General features: G+C 42.8%; 2 protein-coding genes across 2 annotated transcripts; one reads left to right on the forward strand and one right to left on the reverse strand.

Annotated features, from left to right (window-relative positions):
- Positions 1-960: 960 nt before the first annotated feature.
- On the reverse strand, positions 961-5846 carry LOC139295414 (dual specificity protein kinase CLK4-like). Its single transcript, XM_070917607.1, has 12 exons — positions 5810-5846; positions 5492-5586; positions 4439-4604; positions 3427-3493; positions 3082-3195; positions 2687-2853; positions 2268-2362; positions 2020-2149; positions 1803-1885; positions 1600-1679; positions 1211-1301; positions 961-1122 (listed from the first exon to the last, which is right to left on the reverse strand). Exons 1-12 carry the CDS (start codon positions 5844-5846, stop codon positions 961-963), a joined length of 1287 nt encoding a protein of 428 aa, XP_070773708.1.
- Positions 5847-17126: 11280 nt separating this feature from the next.
- Positions 17127-23086, forward strand: LOC139295834 (rho GTPase-activating protein 24). Its single transcript, XM_070918097.1, has 9 exons — positions 17127-17178; positions 18013-18126; positions 18630-18837; positions 18934-19066; positions 19804-19877; positions 20037-20158; positions 20823-21039; positions 21540-22475; positions 22846-23086. Exons 1-9 carry the CDS (start codon positions 17127-17129, stop codon positions 23084-23086), a joined length of 2097 nt encoding a protein of 698 aa, XP_070774198.1.

Here is a 23086-nt window from a genome sequence, read left to right on the forward strand (position 1 = left end):
AAAAATGTAAATAAACTCATGACATATTTGATGCCAACCTGTTTTACAGGTGCTTCGATGTACTTTTGTCATGGTGACGCCGGTCCTGTCTCCTGTACTTCCTGCCTCTAATATGTTGCCATGTTCACATCCGAGCCGAGCCGAGTTCACGGCAGATATCTGTTCGGGAATTTATGACACCGACGATATCTCCAACTTGGTGGAAAGTACAGACATGTCAATAAACTGTTGTCAGAATGGCTGCAAAATGCACCACCACTGACAGTTCAATAGAATCCAATATTAACTCTAATACAATGAATTAAGCTGATTTTATAGGAGCTATAGACTGTTTATATCTGGTTTCACTTGGTAACAAACTGCTACAAATACACAACAACGACAAAAGTAGCTAATTTAGGCTATTTATCTGGTGTGACTACAAGGTTAGCACTAGGGCTAACCAGCTAGCTAACCAGTGTGCCTCATAAAAGTGCCAAGAATGTCAAATAAACTTAACTGTGACTAATTACAAAAGTAGTGTGCCACTCTTGTAACAATGCCGCCATGTTCCCAGAGCAAAGTACAAGTGAGTACAATGTTAGAAATGATGGCCATATTTAATGTACAATTTTCTAGGCTACTCTACCCACCTCTGATGGTGTGTGAGCTGAAAGTTAATAGAAGTAGACACCAAAATGCAAAATATTTATTAACAAACTTCTGACAAAAATGACTGAGATTCAGTGAAGGAAAACACAGAATTGCTCCACATTACACTTTACTTTTTACAATGACATGCAGACTAATCCTTGGATCATGATGGGATGTATTTCATATAGACGGGAATGCTCTCTGAAACGGCAACTGAAAATCATCTAACTCATCAACTCAGAACTACAAACCCAAACACTTCAGTAATTGCTTAAACGCTCGGCATCACAGCCCGAGGTAGATGTTGAATGTGTGTGTGTGTGTGTGCTAGCTGCGCTGCTGCTGCTGCTTCTGCTTTCTCAGCGGGGTGAAGAATGGGTGCCACAGCGCCTCCTCCAGGGTGATCCGCCTGCACACGTCGTACTCCAACATGGAGCCGAGCAGGTCGAACAGCTGCCTCTCCTCCTCGTTCTTCCTCTGAATGTACTGCTGAGAGACAGACAGTTACTCTGAATTCCTGCCGCTACCTCCTCTACCTCACGGCTGCAGCTGATTGGCTGATCTGAGCGCGGAGTACCTTGAGAGGTTTACATTGTTTCCTGATGTGATCATCAGAGGAGCTCTGCTCGTCCCAGTTCAGACACTCGTTGTGCACGTAATGCTGCTTTCTACACACAATGCAGCACACACACACACGGGTTATACAGTAGTTTGTTGCAGGTAAGACAGAAACACAGAGTATGAAGAGATAACCTCTGTCACTTTCAATCATAAGCAGGAAACAGTTGTCACCATGGAAACTGATGGACACGATGCTGTTATGTTTTATTGTTTCCCTGCAGGTGCACATTCCTCTAACGCCATCATTTAAAAATCACTATGTGAAGAATTTTTATGTGCTGCGCCCTCTTCCTCTACAATGGTTCAATGTGGTGTGTGTGTGTGTGTGTGTGTGTGTGTGGTTACCTGGTCTGTTTCAGCAGGTGGGGCGGGATCGGTCCCAGGACTTTCTCCATCATGGCCAGATGTTCTTTACTGTCGTGGGTCTGAAACAACCGACAGGCAGGGCAGAAAAACTTACTACTGTTTGTGTAAGTCTAGGAAACGTCCCCCAAAGTGACCTATATCAACGTGTGTGTGTGTGTGTGTGTGTGTGTGTGTGTGTGTACCATGAAGAGTGTACGTCCCAAGTAAAACTCCATGAGAACACAGCCCAGACTCCAAACGTCACACGACTGGTTCCAGCCCAGATCTGTGCACAAACACACACAGTTCAAACTAAAAGCATAGACTATTGACAAATTGTTGAACTGGTCCAATTCAGTAATTGTGAGTGTGTGTGTGTGTGTGTGTGTGTGTGTGTGTGTGTGTGAGTTGTATGTGTACCCAGTATGACCTCTGGAGCTCGGTAATGACGTGTTGACACAAGGGATTCATGGTGTTCATGGTCAAATGTGGCGGTGCCAAAATCCACCACCTTCACATCCAGACTCCTCAGTGACCTCTCCTCACACTTCTGACACACACACACACACACACACACACACACACACACACACTGATAAACATCCTTCACTACTTGGCAAGCCTTGAAATGACCGAATGACATGTTTTAGTTTTTATAAAACTTTTACCGTCTGATCGTTGTACTTCAGGTCGCAGTCAGAGCAGACAAACAGGATGTTCTCTGGCTTCAGGTCTGTGTGGGTCAGCTTGTTACGATGCAGGACTGTAAAACACACAAAAACACACATTGTTATTGTGTGCTTGTTAAAAGTTGTTTTTTGTGAGTTGTAATCTAATTATTGATTGTTTTCATTTTGATTAATCAAACTGTATCAGGGTCAACATCAGTCAACATCTCTACACTTCACAGCTCAGTGATTTCGTTGATTATTTCGCCCAGAACGACGTCCACTAAGCACAAGAAGCTCCACTTCCAAGATCACCGCCATGAGAAGTTACCAATAATGACAAGATAAGGGGTCAGAGGTCACAGGGCTAACACACACACACACACACTCACACACACACACACACACACTTGACTCACAGCAGACGGCTCTGACGATCTGGAAGGCCATGCGTCTGATCTGCTCCACGTTGAACGGCAGGAACTCGTTCTGTCGGAGGAACTCGAAGGTGCTGAGGCCGAGCAGTTCGAACACGATGCAGATGTGACCTTCGTGCTCGAACCAGTCCAGCATCCTCACGCAGGCGCTGGCAGGAGAGAGTCAGTGATCCATAAACATGAGGCGTTTGAATAACTGAAAAACTGAAGAATTAAAATGCAAAATCGATGTTTATTTTGTATCAATTGAAAACCAAAAGCCCAGCTATGTTACCTTTAGCCTATAACACAAGGACATCAAAGATTATATGAATGCTTTTAGAGGACAAAGTCACTCTCCAGGATTTACTCTAGAGGTCTGCTGCAGCTACACTCACAATGTGTTGTCATCATCCAGGCTGTTGATCTCCTCCAGCACTGCGATCTCAGATCTCGCTACTTCACGGAAACACTCAATGTTCCTCACAATCTTCACGGCGACATGCTCCTCTCTGTTGAACACACAGAAAAAGACAAAAAAGTAACTGCACTAATGCCACAAAAACAAAGTCTCCTGCACTCAGTTTACATGATTAAACTGTTGGCTAATAACTCAAGATGTTGTCGTGATGGATGGAAACCAGGAAAGCTTTTAGATTGGACAGATCTGGATCTAGATTACAAACTTAAGCGGTAAGGCCACCCGACAGTTAGAAAGTCAAGGTTCAGTCATGCTTGCTTACTTGTCTCTATCAATACACTCCACCACTTTTCCAAAGGCTCCTGCTCCCAGTGGACATACCACCTCATCTGCGAAGGACAGACAGACATTCATTTGGGTCAGCAGTGTAAACAGCTGTGTTTTAAAAGGCAAACGCAACAGTCAGTGCCAGAAAATTAAAAGATTATTTCACCCACCTCTAAAGGATTATGTGAAGGAGGCCAAAATGCATTTAGCCAATGATTGTGGTCTGCAAAGTACTTTCATTTCACCACTAATAGTGAATAGCAAATGAATGCAGTTTATGTTTCTAAATGGAAAAGCTCTTTTCTATTCGTCAGACATTGTGTTTAATCAAAGCCAGTTGGCTTAATTGCCAGTTACATTTCATATTGCAACTCAGTGGACTAAGAGCAGGAGTGAATGGTTTGGCACACAGTGAACTGGAGTTAGAGACTGAAACTAGTGCCGTCTTTTCTAATGGAATCGAAGAGTCAAACTGAAACGGGAGATTCCCAAAGATTCCCACCCCTAATTGAAAGGTTCAGAAAAAGCTGGTTTGATGTCTCACACCGTTTGTGGTGGATGAACATGTTCAGACGCTTTCTGTCAACAACACCTAATCTGCTCCTCAGAGTCACAGCTGTTGTTACAGTCACTGCTAATAAAGAGGTAAACAAAGGATAATCTCTTAATTTCCTCTTTCTAATCTCTGCAGTTCTACACTACAGTGTGTATATACGACTGAAACACACAAGAGAGGCCTTCAGTCAAACCCAAACCAGCTCTGTGTTCACACCACAAGCAACCTCATTGGTACTGATCCAACTGGAACTATTTTACTGTAAAGATCTAACAGAAGTGTGACGTAAGTGGGTGTCAATGCAGTGTCACCTCCAGCCAGGTGACATGGTGTGTGGGAATTATTTCTGGAGTCACCTTCATGTTGCCTTGTTAGAAATTCTAAATATTAAAGCTATGACAAGGACAGAAAAGACACTGAAGACAAAAGGTTGGTGTCATCTTTACAGTACATCTTTCTTTCATCACAAGTCCGATGTGATAGTCCAGGTGGCCCTCTTCATCTTCCTCACAGCTCTTCCCCTTGTGACTCTTCTTACTTCTTACTCCATCATCATCAGCGTTGACAGCATTGTCACCAAGAAAAGCCGACTCGAGCTGGAGCGAGCTGTCGTCAGGCTGAGTCGAGCGTTGGACGAAGGCAGGTGTTGGTGGTTGTGTTCGATACGTACAGGTTCGACAAGACACGTGGACAAGACGGTGCAAGAGAAAGGGAGACAATTTGAAACACATCAGTTTGTCTAGCACAAAAAATGACTTCATTCCAATGGGGGACGGTTAGAAACCACCAAGAAGAGCAAGAAAAGCCCAGTTCTGTCATCTTGTGTATTAAGATAGAAGTGTCAAGAACCCTCCAAAAATAATTTCCCAGATTAAATCACAAAAAAAACAGGAGAGTCTGGCGACATTAAGGCTCACACATTAAGGTAATACATTTGTCCCTTTCTTGAAAGCTCTCACAATGGCTAGCAAACAGTTCAACAAAATTAATAAAACTAAAAATGTTTTGTCCCATATTTCCAGCTACTCTAGTTTTATAGCTGGTTTGGCTACCTAAAGTCCAATCAAGTTTTATTTACCAATAATCTGGGAAATGTTTCCATACAAAAGTTCAAAATGGCCTCAGTGGGATAAAGGTCAATAAATAGGAAAAATTATAACAATGTGAGATCCCATATCATATCAACTCTCCCTTTAAGAGGATTGACACCAACCAACACCACCCATGGATTACTAAAGGCAGTCGTGTTACATTATAAACTGTTGTTGCCTGCAAAGAGTTAACTCACATTAACCAACTGTACGAGGTGATATTCTTTAGTGTAAATAAGCACTCAGCCAAAATCATTATTTTAGTCCTCCTGTATGGCAAGAAATACTAAACAAAATACTTACATTAATAAATGAATATATTAGAAGTCAAAATGTGACCCAGACCATCCAGACTCACGGTCAGACAGAATCTGAGAGAAGGAGGAGGATGAAGAGGAGGAAGAGAATCGTACCGAGCTTCTCGTTTCTGTCGAGTTGCACAGTGTGCGCTGGTCGAAGCTTCCCGTCTTTTTGTCCACATGGACGTCTGTTTCGGGGTCGTCACAGTCTACCAGCACAAAGACAGACAGAGACAGAGAGGTGACTTCCTGCTGCGTGAGCACATTATTTAATTGTACTTTTAATTTCCAAAACTCCATTTAACTGTCACAGTCGTCACTCACTTCTGGAGGGAAACCCATACTCTTTCCTTTCTACACATCTTGTTGAAGTGTCTTTGAGTAAGACGCTCCTACATACTGACACGCACAGTTAAATGAGTGAAACATCACCTCTCCAAGAACCACAATCGTTGTCCTTCCTGCCCATAGTGCTGCTGTACACGCTGGGCACTGTGACCCCAATACGCTCCCTCTGCTCCAGACTCTGGAGGTCTGGTGGTTACTGGACAGATGAGAAGAAGAAGACACAAACGAGGCTCAGTAATGTCACCACGTCAAAGTCTGCAGCCACACTAACAACCCTGTAAAGCTGACAAGTAACAAAGTTGCTGGATGCTTAAAACATGGACACACAACTTTGCCATTGTTTTGATCCTTTTAATCATAGCATTAACATTAGTTACGGTTGTGTACAACAGCTATTATGCTCACATTGAGATACTTAATTCTGGATCAAATTGGAGCGACAGACTCAACGACTGACCTTCATTGCCAACCCCAGCTAACAAGCTAAAAATGCACCCCTTGAATATACGAAAACACACAACTTTATTAACATCATACTGTTCCATAAGTAAAGTGGTTGTAAAAATAGTTTGATGGAGCATTATAACTTACGAGATTTGTTGCTGCACCTGAATGAAGAACTTGGTTCTTAGAAATAAAGGTCAAAACTCTTCAGTGTCTTCCTCAGGTAGTTTTCCTTTCAGGTAGCTGTTCTGCCACACTTTGTAAAGGTAGAAATGTTTAATTTGGAGCTAAATAAACTCAGATGAAACGTCACGTTTGGCTGTAGAGAAAAGTGCAGGAACTTCACAGCTCGTGCTCCGTGCTCTGCCTGGTATTCAAACCCTCCTCCTCCTCCATGGGCCTTGATCTACTAGTGCAAAGTTTTCCCTGTCTCCTCAACCCCTGATGCCTTCTTCTCTGTTTTCAAAGCTATACATAGTGTTACATCCCTCCAACCTACAGACCAAGTGGTGTCTCTATCTCCAGGGCTTTCCCTGGCCTTTTGGAAAAGGCTTAGTTACGACCCCCTAGCCAGCAGGGCAGCTTCCAGAGGGGCGAGAAGATAACATGAAACTAAAATGGTCCCTGTGGGGAAATTAGGTTTTTAGAGCAGTCATCCGATATAGCTGAGTGAAATAGAATAGATACAAGAGTATATAGTACATAAAATACATGCTTTATAACATACATTGCTTTATTCTTTGAGTTGTTTTGATGATGATTTATTCATGTGATTTGATGATTTGAAGTTAGCTACCATTAAAATATGCAACTCTTTTATCAAGTGAGAACATTAGCATTAACTGTGGCCCTCAGGCCAAAGCCCATTGGTTCCCAAGACATAAAAACTGTTTACAAATATATAGTTTCATGTTTTAAAAAGCAAAGTAATTTTCTTATTCAGCTGGGGACTGTAGTTTTTAACAAAACATTATTCAAACAGGAGTGACTTGCATATTCTGGAGGACTATTTTCAGCATTTAGTGCTTTAGTTTTTCTGGCAGCAGGGCAGTGTTGTATGTGGGATTGGCTCAAAATAAACTGTGAGCATGTTCATGACCATGAAAGATCATGTCACGCAGCAACAGTGTGGCTCACTGGTTTTATTTTTTTGGACAACAATGGAGCTCTCTATCAAAGAGGAATGAGGAATATCAGGCTTCAAGTCAAATCGAGTCACTGTTAGTTTTGGTCTTACATTAACAAAAAATATAGAATATCGTCAAGTCTTATCTTATGAACGGTGTCTTTTAATTCAAGTAGCTAAATCAGATTTTCCATCGGTGATTGACATCTCGACAACAGCACGCTTACAGTTGTGATGGCATGCAGATTCAGCGCATGCATTGGACAATACACTTGTCAATGCCTCTACTGTATCTTGAAAAGCTCTCCCTGTCCCTCCTCCACAAATAGCAGGCATGCCATTCACAGTGGGGGTTTCTCTCTCACTCCGCATTATTTCTTATTCATCTTCTCATCACCTTCTCCTCCACTCCTGCAGTATATCTATGCTATTGCTAAGTCTTTTTTTCCTTTGCAACAGATGTTAAATGTCAGTGCCACCTACAACCTGCAGACGCTGCCAGACAGATTTGAATGTTCCTATTTGTCTTTTGCAATTAGGACAAAGTAGAAAGTTAGCAAGAATGTTCCTTTAACAAATTCATATTTTGAAATCCAGATAAATGTTCCCTCCCCCAGAAAACTGTTTTTTAATTTAAATATATACCCTGTGTTTCTTACGGTGCTGTAATGTATACTGAAATATTTACATGTGCTGGTTGACTGGCCTATGAGATGCCAAGGGGCTTGGCTTTTTATAGCCAACAAGGTGAAGGAGTGTTAGTGGTCGAGCAGGGCTCCCCTCCTCCCTCCCTCAGGAATGGACCTGTTTCTCCATGCCGCTCGGCTCAGCTGTCTCTGATCAACTGTAAATCAGCGCTGAGGACGACTCACTCCTGCTGACAACCTGCAGGACCGTTGTCACTCACTTAAGATCCTCCAACACTCACCACTCACCAACCACCGCCAGGAGTGTGGAGGGTTTCACTCTGCATATAGCTTGATAGGCTGAACAAGGGTTAGGGGCCTGCAGCCACCGAGACTTGATGTATTCAGAACATGCTGGTTTACATGAATACTGGCAGCTCATCCTTCTCAGGAAATTGTTTGTGTGGTATCCCTCAGGGATCAATGTTTGTCCCCCTGATGTTTTAGTTTTATATAGTGGAAAATAGGGAAGAGCAAGCAAGTAATTGTTGAAGTATTTTTAGACGTGCTGATGGCATAGCTCTGAGGAAATGTGATGTCCCTGTGTTGGGCCAGACCAAAATATCCCCAAAAAATATTGGATGGATTGCAGTAAAGCTTTGTACCCCAAAGGATGAGTCCTACTGACTTTGGTGATCCCCTGACTTTTCTCTTTGAGCTGCATGTTGTGTGCTATTTACGTAAGGTAATTATTTTTATTACCAGCAGGTCAAACTTTTCACTTATCCAGTCAAGTATCTCAATATCTGCTAGATGGATTGGCACAGAATGTTATCTCTCTGCTGCATCATGGTACTCTTTTTGTCGTATGTTTTCTTTTATAATTGTTTTCCACTAAAGCACTAACACTGGTTTGAACAAATAACCAATGCTTCCGAGGACAGGCTTTTTGCTCTGCACCAAAGTGCAGGACAAACTTACTGACTGTCTGAAATCACTCTCCAGGCCCTGCTGATTCTCGAAGCTTTGGCTCAATTCATTTTCAACTTTGAATGGGATATCTACCATCTAATTCAATCCAGACGGTTGAGATAAGAGATGGTAGCTTTAATTGAAGGGGATTATTCTGCCCTAACAGTTCATCTGATGTGGCTTAAAATACACATAGATGCAATCCAACAACAGTCTGACCTCTGCAAACTCACCAGCCCACACTTATCTAACAATGAGCACTATGCTGTCTAACCGCCCAGCAGCACTAATTCATGCAGCATACAGAGGATACTGAAACACAGAAAATTTTGTCTTTTTACATCTCGAGCGGATGCAGCTTTACTGCCGCCATCAGAAAAGCATCAATTAACTACCAAGGCCAAGAAAAATACACCTCTTTGATTGGCTGGCAGGTGTTCATTAACTCTCACTGGTTTGTTACTACTAACCACCAGGAATTTAGTGAAGAAACAAACTTTAGAAATGATCGTAAAATTTGAACACAGGTTCCGTTTTTGCCTGTGGTAAGTGGTCATGTTATAAACACTTACTAAATATAAATTAAGCACTTCAGGTCACTCTCATGAAGCTAATTTAGTGTCTTGCATTGCCCTGTTGTCCTGGCCCACGTAAGTCAGCACATGTACTGTACATGCAGATGTCCCACTAAGACAATGCTTTTAATAGACCTGGTGGGTAAACAGACGTACAGTGTCTCAGTTAATGAGAGCTGTGCCAGTTGAACATGGTAGGACATTTCAGTTATTGATATAAGGGTCAGATTTGATAAGTTTTGATTTCACTGGCATTGTTTAGATGTCAAAAGTCAAATTCAAGTGTGTGTGTGTGGGGGGGGTCAGCATGAAATACTTTTATTTATTGTTGAAAAATATGGTCAGCTTAAGGTTTTGAATATTGGCACAAAAATCAAAATCAAATCTTTAAAATCTCTCCTTCCAGCTTCCTGCTTGCTTACCTGTCTCTCTTATTGTAGCTGTGATTTCTCCTGCTTCTCCTCCTCTCTGGCTCGCTGCTGTTTGGACTCCTCTTTGGCCTGTTTGAGTTTACCCTCCTCTTCTTCAGCTTCCTCTTACCAGTATCTCCCAGGGGGAACGCAAACACTTGTTGCCACGTTGCATAGCTGCCAAACAAGGAGGGACAGAAATGGCGTCTGAGGTGCAATAAAACATCATGTCCCTCAGAAAACCAAGACGTGAACATTCCTGCGCACTTCTAGGCCGTAAAATCCTCAGCCAGCTGCAGTGAAAAGGGACACGGGGAGCTGCTCCAGCCTCGACCCCTGGCCTGACCCAGTAGGGGCTCCTCTTTCATCCCGCAGGAGAAACATAGCGTACTGTGTCTGATCTGGAACTGTTGATGCATGATGATACAAGAGATAATGTGATGTACTCCATAAATGACACTAGACATGAACACACGTTCAACCTGCATATCATACTAGATTATTGGACATATGTAAACACTGTCACCACGGTTCCTACAGGACCCAGGTCTACACCGGTAGGTCCACACAGAATGGGGTGACATGCAACAAAGGTCTCCAGCCAGAATCAAACTGGGGGACATTGTGATTACATGTTATGTGTGTTAGACCTCTAATCCACAGGGACACCTCCAAATTCAACACTATGTTTTAATGGTTTTCAGGACTTTTATGGCATAAAATATGACCTATAATAAGCTAAGGCAACACAGACATCTGTAAGAAGAATTCCTCGTTGGTTTTGGTCTCTTCATGGGAAGTGTTCATAGTGATTAAAAACATAAAATAATGCATAATACGACTATAATTAATATATTTTATAATAATAATGTGAAAGGAGTCACTTGTATGAACCTACAGAGAATTATCACCTGAATCTGCAGCTTTAAGGAGCTTTATAACGAGGGTTTAGCCGTCCGGCCCACAACTTCACTGTTTTGGTTCTCTCTCACCACTCTTATGGTGTCCTTTTCAGCTGTTTTCAGCCAAAGAAAACCTCTAAAAACACACTGTACACTACCTGCTCAGCACCAACTGACCGACAGACAAAGCTAGTGACCAGCTGGTGAACATAGTGGAGCATTCAGAAATTAAAGTTGCATTAATTGATTACTGGCTGCTTGAACGCAAAAGAAGAAGCTGACCTACACACAGCCTGAGCATATTATCACCATGTAAAGCTGTTATGACTAACGTGTTACTCAACACTTACATACTTATCATCCCGAAGCAGTTGTGTTACAATATAAGACATTCAGTCTCCTCTGGCTCTGGTTTGGTCTCCACCAACTCCTGAGAAAAACGTGTCTGCTGGAAATGGAAAGTTATCGTAGACTACAACCTCAATTTAATAGCTACTATTAACTGTGTTGATCCCACCTCTGACGACTCATGACAGCTGATTCTCAGCAGACATGATGTGGTGTTCCTCAGAGCTCAAATCTAGGCCCATTGTTTTTCTCTTTAAATGTTTTGACTCAGAAACACAATGAAATAATAATCACAGACCAAAACTCATTCTGTTCATTAAGGGTGGGAGAGTTTTTATTATATTATATGTTTTAATGACATTATTTGTTTTGATCTTGCTCACCTCAGAAAAAAATAAACAAACTGTTTCACTCTACTGAAACCTAAGCAACTAAGCTGTTCCAAGAATTAGACACGGTCAACATACCAGCCAGTAACTTCCCCTTAAAGTGCAGAGCGTTTGCATTTAAAGGTCATGTTTTCACAATAAAACATTCAAACAAACTATCTTTGGCTTTACAACCTGCAACAGAGCTAAAACTGACAATAAAACTAAAATTAACATCATAACAGCATGACTAACTGAAATCCCACGGTGGATGTGGCAGACAGACAAGCTGCCAGACGCCTCACAGATCCTCACACCAAATATTTTGTGGTGTTCTCCATCAGCTGCCAAAGTTCAAAGTGCGGTGACATCAGTGATGGGTGTGGCCAAGAAGTGTGACTCAAGTGTAGATTAATTCTTTACATAGAGTGAAAACAACCTGGCAGCAGCTGCAGGTGATGAGCGACTGACTTCAACAGTATGTGCTGTACATCCAATATCACTGCACACTAACAACTTTATGTACGTTTAACACATTTAACATTTAAGGAAGTAATAGGTTAGCTTGTTAACTTTACATAAATCCTGTCTTGTTAAAGTTTCACTCGCTGGACTAAAATAAATATGATTTTTTTTTCTCAGTAAGACTGTTTTTAATATTCATGTTTTAAAAGGCCATAAATTCCAAATCATCTTAAGCAAAAGAGGCAGTTCGGAAAGCAAAAAACAGGAGGCCAAACTGGTATTTTTTTTTTATCTTGTCTTAACTTAGATCTTTCTGTGTACTTGGTATACAATTCATCCAAAAAGCAGGAATAATATATCAGCTTTTGGTCCCACTAGTGTATCTCCCCTACATGAAGATATGAAGGTTGACAGCCAGATGACAATGTTTAATGAAACACATGTGTACCGTTGATAAGAGACAGGTATGTGTCATGGTCTATAACTTTATCAATTAGGTAAACAACCAGATGTTTGAATGCAGCTCGGGGCGTGAAAGGTGACGGATGGAATGTATACTGTGGCTTTGACGCACATCAACCACCGGCTTGTGTTTCTTTTCCTAAACATAAAAAATAAAAATATCCTCAACTTTAACAACTAGCATGGTTCAAATTCTGAAACTAGATGCTGATCTCATCGCAAGCACAAGTGCTCTCCTCCTCTGAAAAAGTGATTACCAATCAAACTTTATTTCAGACTCAGGGTCCAGATAAAAGACAGGACATTACAAAGATTAAATTACATACAAAAGCAGAATAAAAGGTCATAGTTTAAAAGAGAAAAATTAAATATTAATGTCTTACAAAGAGACAACTGTACTAATGTCTCCACAGCTGGGATTGGTAGCGTGTAGCACTAAACCTTATGTTTAAAACCAAGATGATTTCATTTTCAGAGTCATTAAGCCGGATGATACATTTATTTATGAGATTTCTTAAGACCGTTTGGAAAGTATTGACTCCTGCAGCCACAAACATTTCACTTGCACTACGCCATCCAGGTCTCTAAAGTAATAATCTCATGGCATCATTATAAACCACTTGTGGTCAAATGACAGAAAAGCAAGTTTACAGAGACTTCAAGTGTGCAGCATAGAGTGGTGTACAATACGCTCTGAACAGAGACGGCTTCATCCATCTGTACACAAACTAAACTTGTGTGAGAATATGTTTGCTTGTGCATACATCTTATTAACTTTGACAATTCATTTATTGAATCTGACTTAATTCTCATTCTTACAATTTCATCATATTTTGGTGTTTTATCTCAGAAATCAGACTTTTTCTGAGTATTTGCTCCTCTTCCTGAGTGCTAAACAACAAACATGGTAAGGTATATCCAGTTGTTTTTTCCCTCATGAGGAAGTGATGGTGGTTTACCAGTTGAAACAGTTTCTTTTACAGAAACAGTACATGAGCCACAGCTGTAGTCACAAGTAACGTTTCAATGCAATGAAACCGAAATATTCCAAAGGAAAACCTCCACATTTTTACGTTTTTTTTTTACTTTGAGGTCCTCAGTGGGCCATCTCTACACTATCTGCCTACTTACCATGACATGTTCTATGCTTATCGTTTAGTACTGTGTAGTAAGTCTGATACTAAGTCTGTATTGTGCTTACAGTTTCACAAGATTCTCAGTAAACTTCATGAAAATCGACACCTTTGCAGAGTTTTTTTTTTAAGCTTTTGGTTGGATAGCTTGCGTCATCAGCTAGCGAGACGTGCCCAGTATGTGTTCCATTGTTTCTTACTGGGCCAACCCACTGGACCGCGATTCAAACTGTAGTTACTGTATGTGATCACTTGGGGGTGCTGCTGGTGTTTCCTCTACAAGATGCAGATAGTGAGGTTGATTTTCCTTGACAGAGACAGAGGCTCCTGGTTAGCAATATTTCCATGCATGTGATTCATTACAGACAAGCAGTCAAAGCGAAGAGGAGAGGAGGTGACACATTTAATTTAGTGGAGAGAACACAAACACACACACACACACACACACACACATTCACACACAGCACTTTGTAATGAAGAGCATGCCATCCAATGGCAGTTGTATTGACAGACAGACGTGAAAGCTCTCAGCTGTGATTAGAATTCAGTCTATCAGAAACACAAACGGGCAGACATACAGTATAGCATTAATATATATTGTTTACCTAACAAAGACCTCTGGCTGTTGGAAGCGCAGGTAGTTCAACATCGGTATGGTGCTGCAAAACCTCTAAGGGGGGAGGTCGGGGTGGATTGTTGGACGATTGCATTTTGTCTCCTTCCAACAGTCAACGCTGGTTTCTTTTAACCATGCCCGTGACAGTTACCTAGTATCATCTATTGGGTCGTGAGCCTGACAGTTTTTCACCATGATGTCTTGCTTGTCTGCAGACAGAACACAATCCCAACCAACTACAGTACAGGATTCTTTATTCTTTACTTAGATCCACAAAGTGGTCCCTAGTCTTCCAAAACAACAAAAACAAACAACAATTTAAAATCCCACAGTATCAATAAAAGGCAAAACAAGCCAAATATAAAGATAGGTAAGGGAGAAAGTCAGTGATATGACTCTACATATGAGAAGTTAGACAATAGTAGCTTACAATGAAATCAAAAACTAATTTGTCACAAATAAATAGCAACAAAAAGAAAACAAAAACAATCTAAAAGGCTAAACAAAATGATTCAAAGACTACAGTCGGACTATTGAAACTGATGTCTACATGTGATGCAGAAAATGATATAATATCTGAATAAAAGATGGTTATTTTGTCTGTACAGCCTAAAGAGGTCCATGCTTTTCCCAGTTTGGTGTAGACGAACTTGACTGTCACGCACAGACCCCTGACCTCAACCCCATCCAACACCTCTGGGATGAACTGGATCACCGACTGTGAGCCAGACCTTATCACCCAACATCAGCGTTGGACTTCACTGATGTTCTTGTGGCTGAATGGGAGCAAATCTCTGCAGCCAGGTTCCAACATCTGGTGGAAAGCCTGAAACCAGGCTGTTGTAGCAACACATGAATGCTCTTGTGATAACATGTTCAGTGAATCCATGTGGCTGCATACGTTTGGTGGTATAGTCGTGCCTGGTGTATGTTTTAGCCTGTAGGCAAAACAACAGTTCACATCTGATTGCTTGTATTGATTACTAACAAAGCTTTAGCAATATACTGTATACTGTATTGTACTTCAGGCCAATGAGGCTTATTGAATTGGACCGTACTGAGAGAGAGAGAGAGAGAGAGAGAGAGAGAGAGAGAGAGAGAGAGAGGTTTCTCATACTTTAATTGAGTTCAAAAGTTGACCAGCCTCTCTCGCTTTTATGTCCACTTGAATCATGGTGACAGTGTGTGTGTGTGTGTGTGCGTGTGTGTGTGTGTGTGTGTGTGGGTGTGTGTGTGTGTGCTGCAGCAGACCATACTTCAGCAGCAGCAGAATTTGAGCCAGATCATCTCTCTCTCTCTCTCTCTCTCTCTCTCTCTCTCTCTCTCTCTCTCTCTCACCATCAGCTGTGATTACTTTGGTAAAACGGCGCTGCGTCGCAGAGAACCAATTTTCCTAATGCACAGCCTTCACACACACACACACACACACACACACACACACACACAGCATGGTTATTGATGAGGTAAATGGGGAGGGGGCCAACAAGGGGGCACACACACTGCTGGGAAATGGAGACAGAGAGAGAGAGAGAGAGAGAGAGAGGGTGAGGATAGTGGGAACAAGAGGGAAGGACGGGCTGGACAGGGACAAAGAGAGGGACAGCGTGGGAGAGACAGATAGAAAGGAAAAGGGGACGGAGTGAAGGAAGAGAGGAAGAAGAGGGATGGGGATGGCGAAGACGTGGACATTCAGATATGTAGACTGGAAATGGAGCCGGGCGTCCAGTTAAAGAGCTAATAAAGCAAAGGACAGAGGGGGAGACAAGGGAGGAGGGAGGATGCAGGAGGGAATACTAAGATTGTTTCTTTCCGTATGGACGATGGAGTAGTTTGACTCCCTGGCCGGAGGAAGAGACGAGAAAAAGAGTAAAATGTTCCTTCAGGATGGTTTTACTTTTTGTCAGAGAAAATGTGATATTAAAGAAGCGAGAACTATAGAGGAAGTGACAGGTGGAATGATGCTGATCCTGTGTCTCATGCAGTGAGACAGCCATCATGAAGTACTCAGGAAGCAAAGTCAGACGTCTCACCGGACTGGAGACAGTTTTGAGTTAATGGGTGTGAACAGGTACATTCTCCACAAAGTCCGTCCCCTTTAAAGCATCAAAAGGATAAATGAAGACTGGGTGTCTGGGGTTCTGGATGGGTTCTGGATTTGTGTTTTCAGTGGCTTTTGTGAAGAGGAGGATGGAAATACTACATGTCGGAAAATGATGACTTTGTCTGGTAAATGAATCGACTGAAACTGTCTGTGCATCCAAGGCCAATGAAGAGGAGAGGGAAAATATTTTAACATCCTGGGACTTTTCTCTCTCTGTGACTCCATCTTGAACAAGAACTTCTCTTAAAGACATATCCACCAATAATCTCTCCTCAAGGTCCTCTACTATCCACCAGGAACGTCTACATGGGACCTCTTTTGAAGTCCACCAGGAACTGCTCCTGAAGGTTAGGCTCCACATCCACAAGAAACCTCTCTTTAAGGTATCAAGGAGGAGGATAAGACACCTTTTTTGAGGTTCTGTGTCTACCATGATCCTGTCTTCAAGGCTTTATGTCCATCTAGGCTAACCTGAGGTTAGCATAAACACCAGGAAACTCTCTACAAGGTTACACATCTACAAATAACTCAAGTCTCCACCTGAAACCTCTCAATGACGCTTCAACATCCATTTGAAATATCTTTTTAAGGCTGAATTTCCTACATGACACTCTATTTTCATATCCACCAAATATTTCATTTTCCCCCCCAGTAACAACTTTTTATGGCCATACATCTACAACTTTCCACACTCCGGGACCTACGACTGAAGCGTGACGGAAAAAAGAGGCATAAGTGATGCGGTTTTCATACACAGCTACAAGTCGGCAAAAAACGCTCACATCGTTGTGTGTAATTTGCACTGACCATCAACAACCGTTACCATAGTAACCAGAGCAGGAGGTTCTGCAGCATGGGACTCAGCTGCTTCAAGTCCTGGAAACATGACAGTACAGGCCACAAAGGTGACACACACACACACACACACACACACACACACAAAACCATCAACATATTGTTTGTTAACCCCTCCAGAACTCCCGCTGTGTGTGTGTGTGTGTGTGTGTGTGTGTGTGTGTGTTAGAGAGTGTGTGTGTGTGTGTTGCCCTTGAGTGGCATCTGTTAAATGCTGACTCAGAGTCTTTAGGCTTCTAACTAAGGTGACAGTGTGTGTGTGTGTGTATGTATGTGATTCCTTCATACATACATGCATGTGTCTGTGTGTGTTTGACGCGACATTGAGAAGGACAGACAGTGGAGCATGATGGGACATGAGACAGAAGAGAAGAGTCCGTGCACCATGTAGAGATGAAGATGAAGATGAAGATGGGGAGAGAATGCATGGTGTGTGTGTGTGTGTGTGTGTGTGTGTGTGTGTGTGTGTGTGTTGATGGTGGGTGATTTTGGGGGTTAATACTGATAAAATAAATTAATGAGAATACTAGAATAACACACATGAATCTACAGCCAAGTCGGCGGTCAAGTTGCATTGTGGGTGATGTAGTCACCAGTGCTTTTGTAAAAACTGTCCATCACAAATCTGAATGTTATATGAGTGCAATATTAAATATTTGAGGACTCTTTTAACCATCAAATCAAATATTTTGTGTATTATATTTTGTGTAAAATATGTTTATACATTAAAAGAACTTTGTTCAAGTCTGTAAAAAAAATAAAGACACTAATTCAATGGCTTTGAACAGAAATTTTGAAATGCAAATATCCTACAGTAGCGTTTTGTCATTGTAATGGTCAGCGATATATAAAATGTAACGACAGCCGTGTTTGTGTTTCTGCAGGGAACAGAGACGTGTTGGCCAGCCCAGGCTCCTATTTCTTCCTATCTAACAGCGCCGGTCAGGGTGACGAGTGGCTGAAGAGCCTCAACAAGGGAGTCTGGATCCCTTTCACAGGTACACACGCATAAACACACACACACACACACATAAACACACACACACACACACACACACACACCACGTTACTGTCCATCCTAATGTATGCTACTGTTGCTCTGTGTCTGCTGTGAGAAGGTGTTTAAGGTACACAACATTATACAGTGATAATATGTCTATCAGCTTGTTTAGGAGTTCTTGTGCCTTCGACTGGCACAAAAACAATAATTCTATTAAATGAAATTGTTCAAAGCCAGATGTCTCACAACATTAACAAAATCAGATTTTCTGATCCCGGAAATATTACACGGGCAGCAGTGGAGGCTCATGTCTCGACACATAAACATGATGTGACGGGTCAGCTACTTGTCTCAAACTGCATTCTGGTTTCTTTTTTTTTTATTTTAGCAATTTAAAAGACCTTTTCAAAGACCTTACCTGAGCAGTCATCTAGTTTCTGATTGGATGAGGTGCACCTTGGCTCCAGAGAGGAACCTCATTAAAATCCTCCTCCCTTGCAGGGGTCTTTGGTCAGCGCCTGGAGGAGACGGTGCTGTATGAGCGACGTTATGGGGTGCGTTTGGTTCCTCTGGTGGTGGAGCAGTGTGTGACCTTCATCCGGGAGCGTGGCCTGCATGAAGTGGGCTTGTTCCGCCAGCCGGGACAGGCCAGTCTGGTCAAAGAGCTGCAGGAGGCTTTTGATGCCGGGGAGAGGCCGTCCTTCGACAGGTACAGTCCCTCTGCTCCCTTTGCCTGTACTGTTTTCTGATTAAGTGTTCTTCAAAGGGATTTGTGAAAAAAGTTGGCTCTGTGTTTTGCTTGCAGCAGCACAGACGTCCACACGGTGGCGTCACTGCTGAAGCTCTACCTCAGACAGCTGCCGGAGCCTCTGGTTCCTTACAGACGCTACCAGGACTTCCTGCTCTGTGGTCAGAAGCTGTCGAGTGACCGCACACAGGTGACTGCAGCTCTGTAAACTACGCTGTCAAACTGTTCATTAGTTAAAGAGCTACAGCCCCTGAAAGTCCTGTCTTCGCTGACCTCCAGTGGTTTAATTTCGCACAGGTGTAGTCCAGGATCCCGTGACGTCACTGTTGGGTGTGTTTACAGGTGCAGCGGAGCACACTTCTGACTAAACCCAACCACACCCAGCATCAGTGATGCTGCAAGAGTTCAGACATACTTTAAACTTTCAACCACAGAGGGCAACAAAATGCTTTATTTAGCCTGGTTTTAAGTTACTTTTTAAAGGTACAAATCTTCCTTTCAATATTTCTCAGTTTTTCAAAGCCAATCTTTTAAACATTTTGAAACCTGCATTATTTATATCCATGTTTACATCAGCAATCTTCTTCTTTGCCTTTTACCGGTTCCGTAATACATTTGTTGACACATTACCACCAACAACTGTTGATCAGTGGAACAGCAGTCGAATTGTCGGCAGGAATGTGTATCACGCTACCTGTGTGTTTGTGCACGTAGATGTTCTTACTATGACAACACTAGTGGTCATGAACTCCACAGGGTACCTATAAATCATGACTGTCTCTTTAAATTCCACAGACGTTGCATACAGTAGTTAACTTTGACTTCCTTCCAGTAAACATACCTTGTATCTTTGCTTTCCACCTTCTTTTCTTTCCCCCCCTTCCTGACTCTCATCCTCGTACTCTTCCTCCCTTTGGCCTCTCTCAGGGTTTGGGGGAGTTGAGGAATCTTCTTCATGAGTTGCCAGTTGCAAACTTCAACCTACTCAACTTTATCTGCCAGTAAGACATTACTAATACTCCCACCTTGTTATTTAGACTGACAGTCTGTAGCCAAGTATTTCTCTTGTATTAAGAAGTATTGAATGGAAAAAGTGGATGTAAATTGTTAAACTCGATGAGACTTAAAAGAGTATTGATGAACCTTTTGTGTGTGTGCAGGTTTCTAAGTGAGGTCCAGAGTTACTCCAGCAGTAACAAGATGAGCGGCCAGAACTTGGCCACTGTGTTTGGGCCAAACATCCTCCGAGCCAAAGCTGAAGACCCACAGAGTATCATGGGAGGTAGGCCGACAAATTTGCACACAGCACCGTAATGAATTAATGAATGATGAATTATTCTTTTTTGTTTGCATCTGTTATATCACATGTAGGCAAGCGGTCGTTTGGCAACAAGGATTTTGGATCAAATTTTTCTACAAACAAAAACATATTCTATCAGAATAATTTTAAGATGTTAAAACATTCTATGCATAGTGGCTTTGATTTAAGTCTTTATAGCTTCTCATTAGAACAATATTAAGTGCACAAAGAGGGCTTTGCTGAAAACAAAATAGTGCTGCCGGGTCATAAGTGAGCTTTGAAACACAAGCTGTGTATTTGTTTATTTATTTATCTTTCACGATGAAACTGAGTCACCGTTGCAATCCATGTTAACGACTGTGAATCCAAGCGGACTGTAGCCTGTGAGCTGCAAAGTTTTTAAAGCCACCTTTCAAGTCTACAGGGGGATAGTGTTTTATACTGGAAAGATGTTCACACTGTTGTTGTGATGTTTGCCACTTGTTCCTCCTGCCTCAGCTCCACCCAGGCTGTTTTACTGTGATCAAAGCTAAACTTGGGTGGCATTAAAAAACACCGTCTGTTCATGTTTTTCTAGCATATGACAACCTGAGAGAACCAAAGGGGGTCTTTAAAGAATACCTTAATCTCTCTATCTGTGTCCTAGGTGCAGCACTGGTCCAGGTTCTGATGTTGGAGCTGATCAGAGAGCACAAGTCTCTGTTTGCCAAAATCCCCCCATCCATCTCCACCCGTCCACCTGGAGGTTCGCGCGCATCACCAAGTGCTCTGAGGCAGCCTCATCTCCACCCGTCGCCCTGCCTCCGCCAGATGTCTCTGCCTCTCATCGCAGAGCGCTCCAGAGAGCCAGGACAGAACCCAAGGTACAACAGAACTGCTCTAATAAAGCTTCATCATCAACCAACACTCACAACGTCTCATACAAACATCTGACAGACTCACATTCTATCTGAGTGTGCTCTGGCAACTAGCAACTTCCTGGTGCCCACCAAAACAGGTAGGACCTGAGCCACACAACCTCCTCTCCACAATGAAGACCTGGAAAGAGGATAGACTACACATACACACAATAGGAAAAACTCAAGGACACCATTCACACAGAGAGAGAAGAGACAAGGACACCATTCACACAGAGAGAGAAGAGACAAGGACATCATTCACACAGAGGGAGAAGAGACAAGGGTAACACTCACACAGAGGGAAGATATGCTCATCCCTTATCCATCCATCCTCAATGTACAACACTACCTTACATATTTGAACCATTTATCACATACTGTTGGCAGTAAAGTGAATTTAGATGTAAAAAATCCCTGAGAGGATAATCTTAAAAGTCTAACCTCCCTCTCTTTGCTTTCTGTAGCTGTATCTACTCTGCTGCTGCTAAATCAGACTTGTCCTCTGGCCAGAGGAGATTTCTCGGCCATCGCTACACCTCCTCACACCCAGAGAACTGCTTCTACCCCTTACCCTCCTCCAGTCAGCCCCTTCAGCACCACTCTGACAGGCACCACACTGGCAAAGGACCATCCCCTGCAAATGTTCCAGCCTCTACAACCAGCCTCCAGCTACAAGACCCACTACCAGACAGCTCCAAGTCCAGACCGATGCTCATGGGCTGGGCAACGGCCTGGCCAGGCCCAGGAGAGGCAGGTGCTGGTTTCTGGAGCTCTTGTGCTGCAGAGGAAGAGGGTGCAGTGCCAGAAACAGCCAGCAGGGGCAGCAGTGATGCTCAGGAGGACAGCACCCTTTCTGCCTATGACAACCTGGACAAAGTGTCTCAACATCAAAGGATGGAGGATGTCACTGGTGGACATCTTGAAACCAACGACCCAGAAGGCCATATTGGAACTTGTGAAGAGGAGGTGGAGCTAGAGGAGGTGGGGCAGACAAGGGACTCCTCCTCTTCATGGTCTTCCTGCGAGGTTCTACCATTGGACGAGAGCAGCGATGCTGTGGGTGCAGTCAATCCTGACACGCCACCAAAGAGCCCTAAAAGTCAGGTAGCAGAAGAGGAAAATAGTGATAATGACGATCATGAAGACCACAACGAAAATTATGAAGACGATTACGACAACGATGATGACGTCGTCCACCACCCTAACTCCCCAGCCTCCTGTTCTGTACGCAGTGACAGCCCCCTCAGTACAGGCAGCTCAGAGGTCTTCCTCCCCTCTGGTCCTCTAGACCTCCAGGTGCCTGAGCCTCAGTCACAGCCGAGGGACGCTCACTCACTCTTGGCTGAGCTGCAGCAACAGATGGCCCAGCAGAAAGCAGAGTACCAGGCCAGGATACAGAGGTGAGACACCAGCACAAAGAGGAAAATGGCATCCTCTCATCCTCCAAGCTCATTATTCATCCACATCTAATACTTTAGTGTTGAGTATTAAAATCTTTGCTGTCATTTTTATTGAAATGTAGTTGAGTTACTTTGATACAAATGAAGGGATTTGCCTTGTTCGGCCACTGGTGCTCTAATTTACACTTTTACATTTAAATTGTCATTCATGCTTCATGCTAAATATTTGCTCTTATTGTTGTCAAAGTTGTATTATTAAGCAGATGTAATCGAAGATTCACTGTATGGCCAAAAGTATCTAATCCAGTCCAATTGTAGATGTAGCTAGTGCTTGTTGTAAGCCTGTGTATGTACTTTATGTGTACTGCAGGTTGGAGCGCTGTAATGACGTCCTGGAGCGGCAGGTTGTGGTACTGCGGGTCAGCCTGGACCAGCAGAAGCGCAGCCAAAGCGTTGCCGAGATCAAGATCCGCAACATGGAGCGAGCCAAAGCCGACGCCGACCTCCGAAACACCACGCTGCAGAAAGAGATGGAGCTGTTCTTCCAGATGTATGGAGAGTTCAGAAGAAGAGGAGGAGACGAAGGCGGAAGAGGAGGAGGGAGTCTCTGA

The sequence above is a fragment of the Enoplosus armatus genome, chromosome 13, assembly GCF_043641665.1.
Source record: "Enoplosus armatus isolate fEnoArm2 chromosome 13, fEnoArm2.hap1, whole genome shotgun sequence".
NCBI lineage: Eukaryota > Metazoa > Chordata > Actinopteri > Centrarchiformes > Enoplosidae > Enoplosus > Enoplosus armatus.

Excerpts from the sequence above, each read along its gene's own strand:
- LOC139295414 (XM_070917607.1), bottom strand. The coding sequence starts at position 5,846 with ATGGGCAGGAAGGACAACGATTGTGGTTCTTGGAGAG. Across the intron at positions 1,680-1,802 it reads TGGGACGTACACTCTTCATG|ACCCACGACAGTAAAGAACA; the intron begins GTACACACACAC and ends CGGTTGTTTCAG. Across the intron at positions 1,302-1,599 it reads CACCTGCTGAAACAGACCAG|AAAGCAGCATTACGTGCACA; the intron begins GTAACCACACAC and ends CATTGTGTGTAG.
- LOC139295834 (XM_070918097.1), top strand. The coding sequence starts at position 17,127 with ATGGGACTCAGCTGCTTCAAGTCCTGGAAACATGACAGTACAGGCCAC. Across the intron at positions 19,878-20,036 it reads CTACTCAACTTTATCTGCCA|GTTTCTAAGTGAGGTCCAGA; the intron begins GTAAGACATTAC and ends GTGTGTGTGCAG. Across the intron at positions 22,476-22,845 it reads TACCAGGCCAGGATACAGAG|GTTGGAGCGCTGTAATGACG; the intron begins GTGAGACACCAG and ends TGTGTACTGCAG.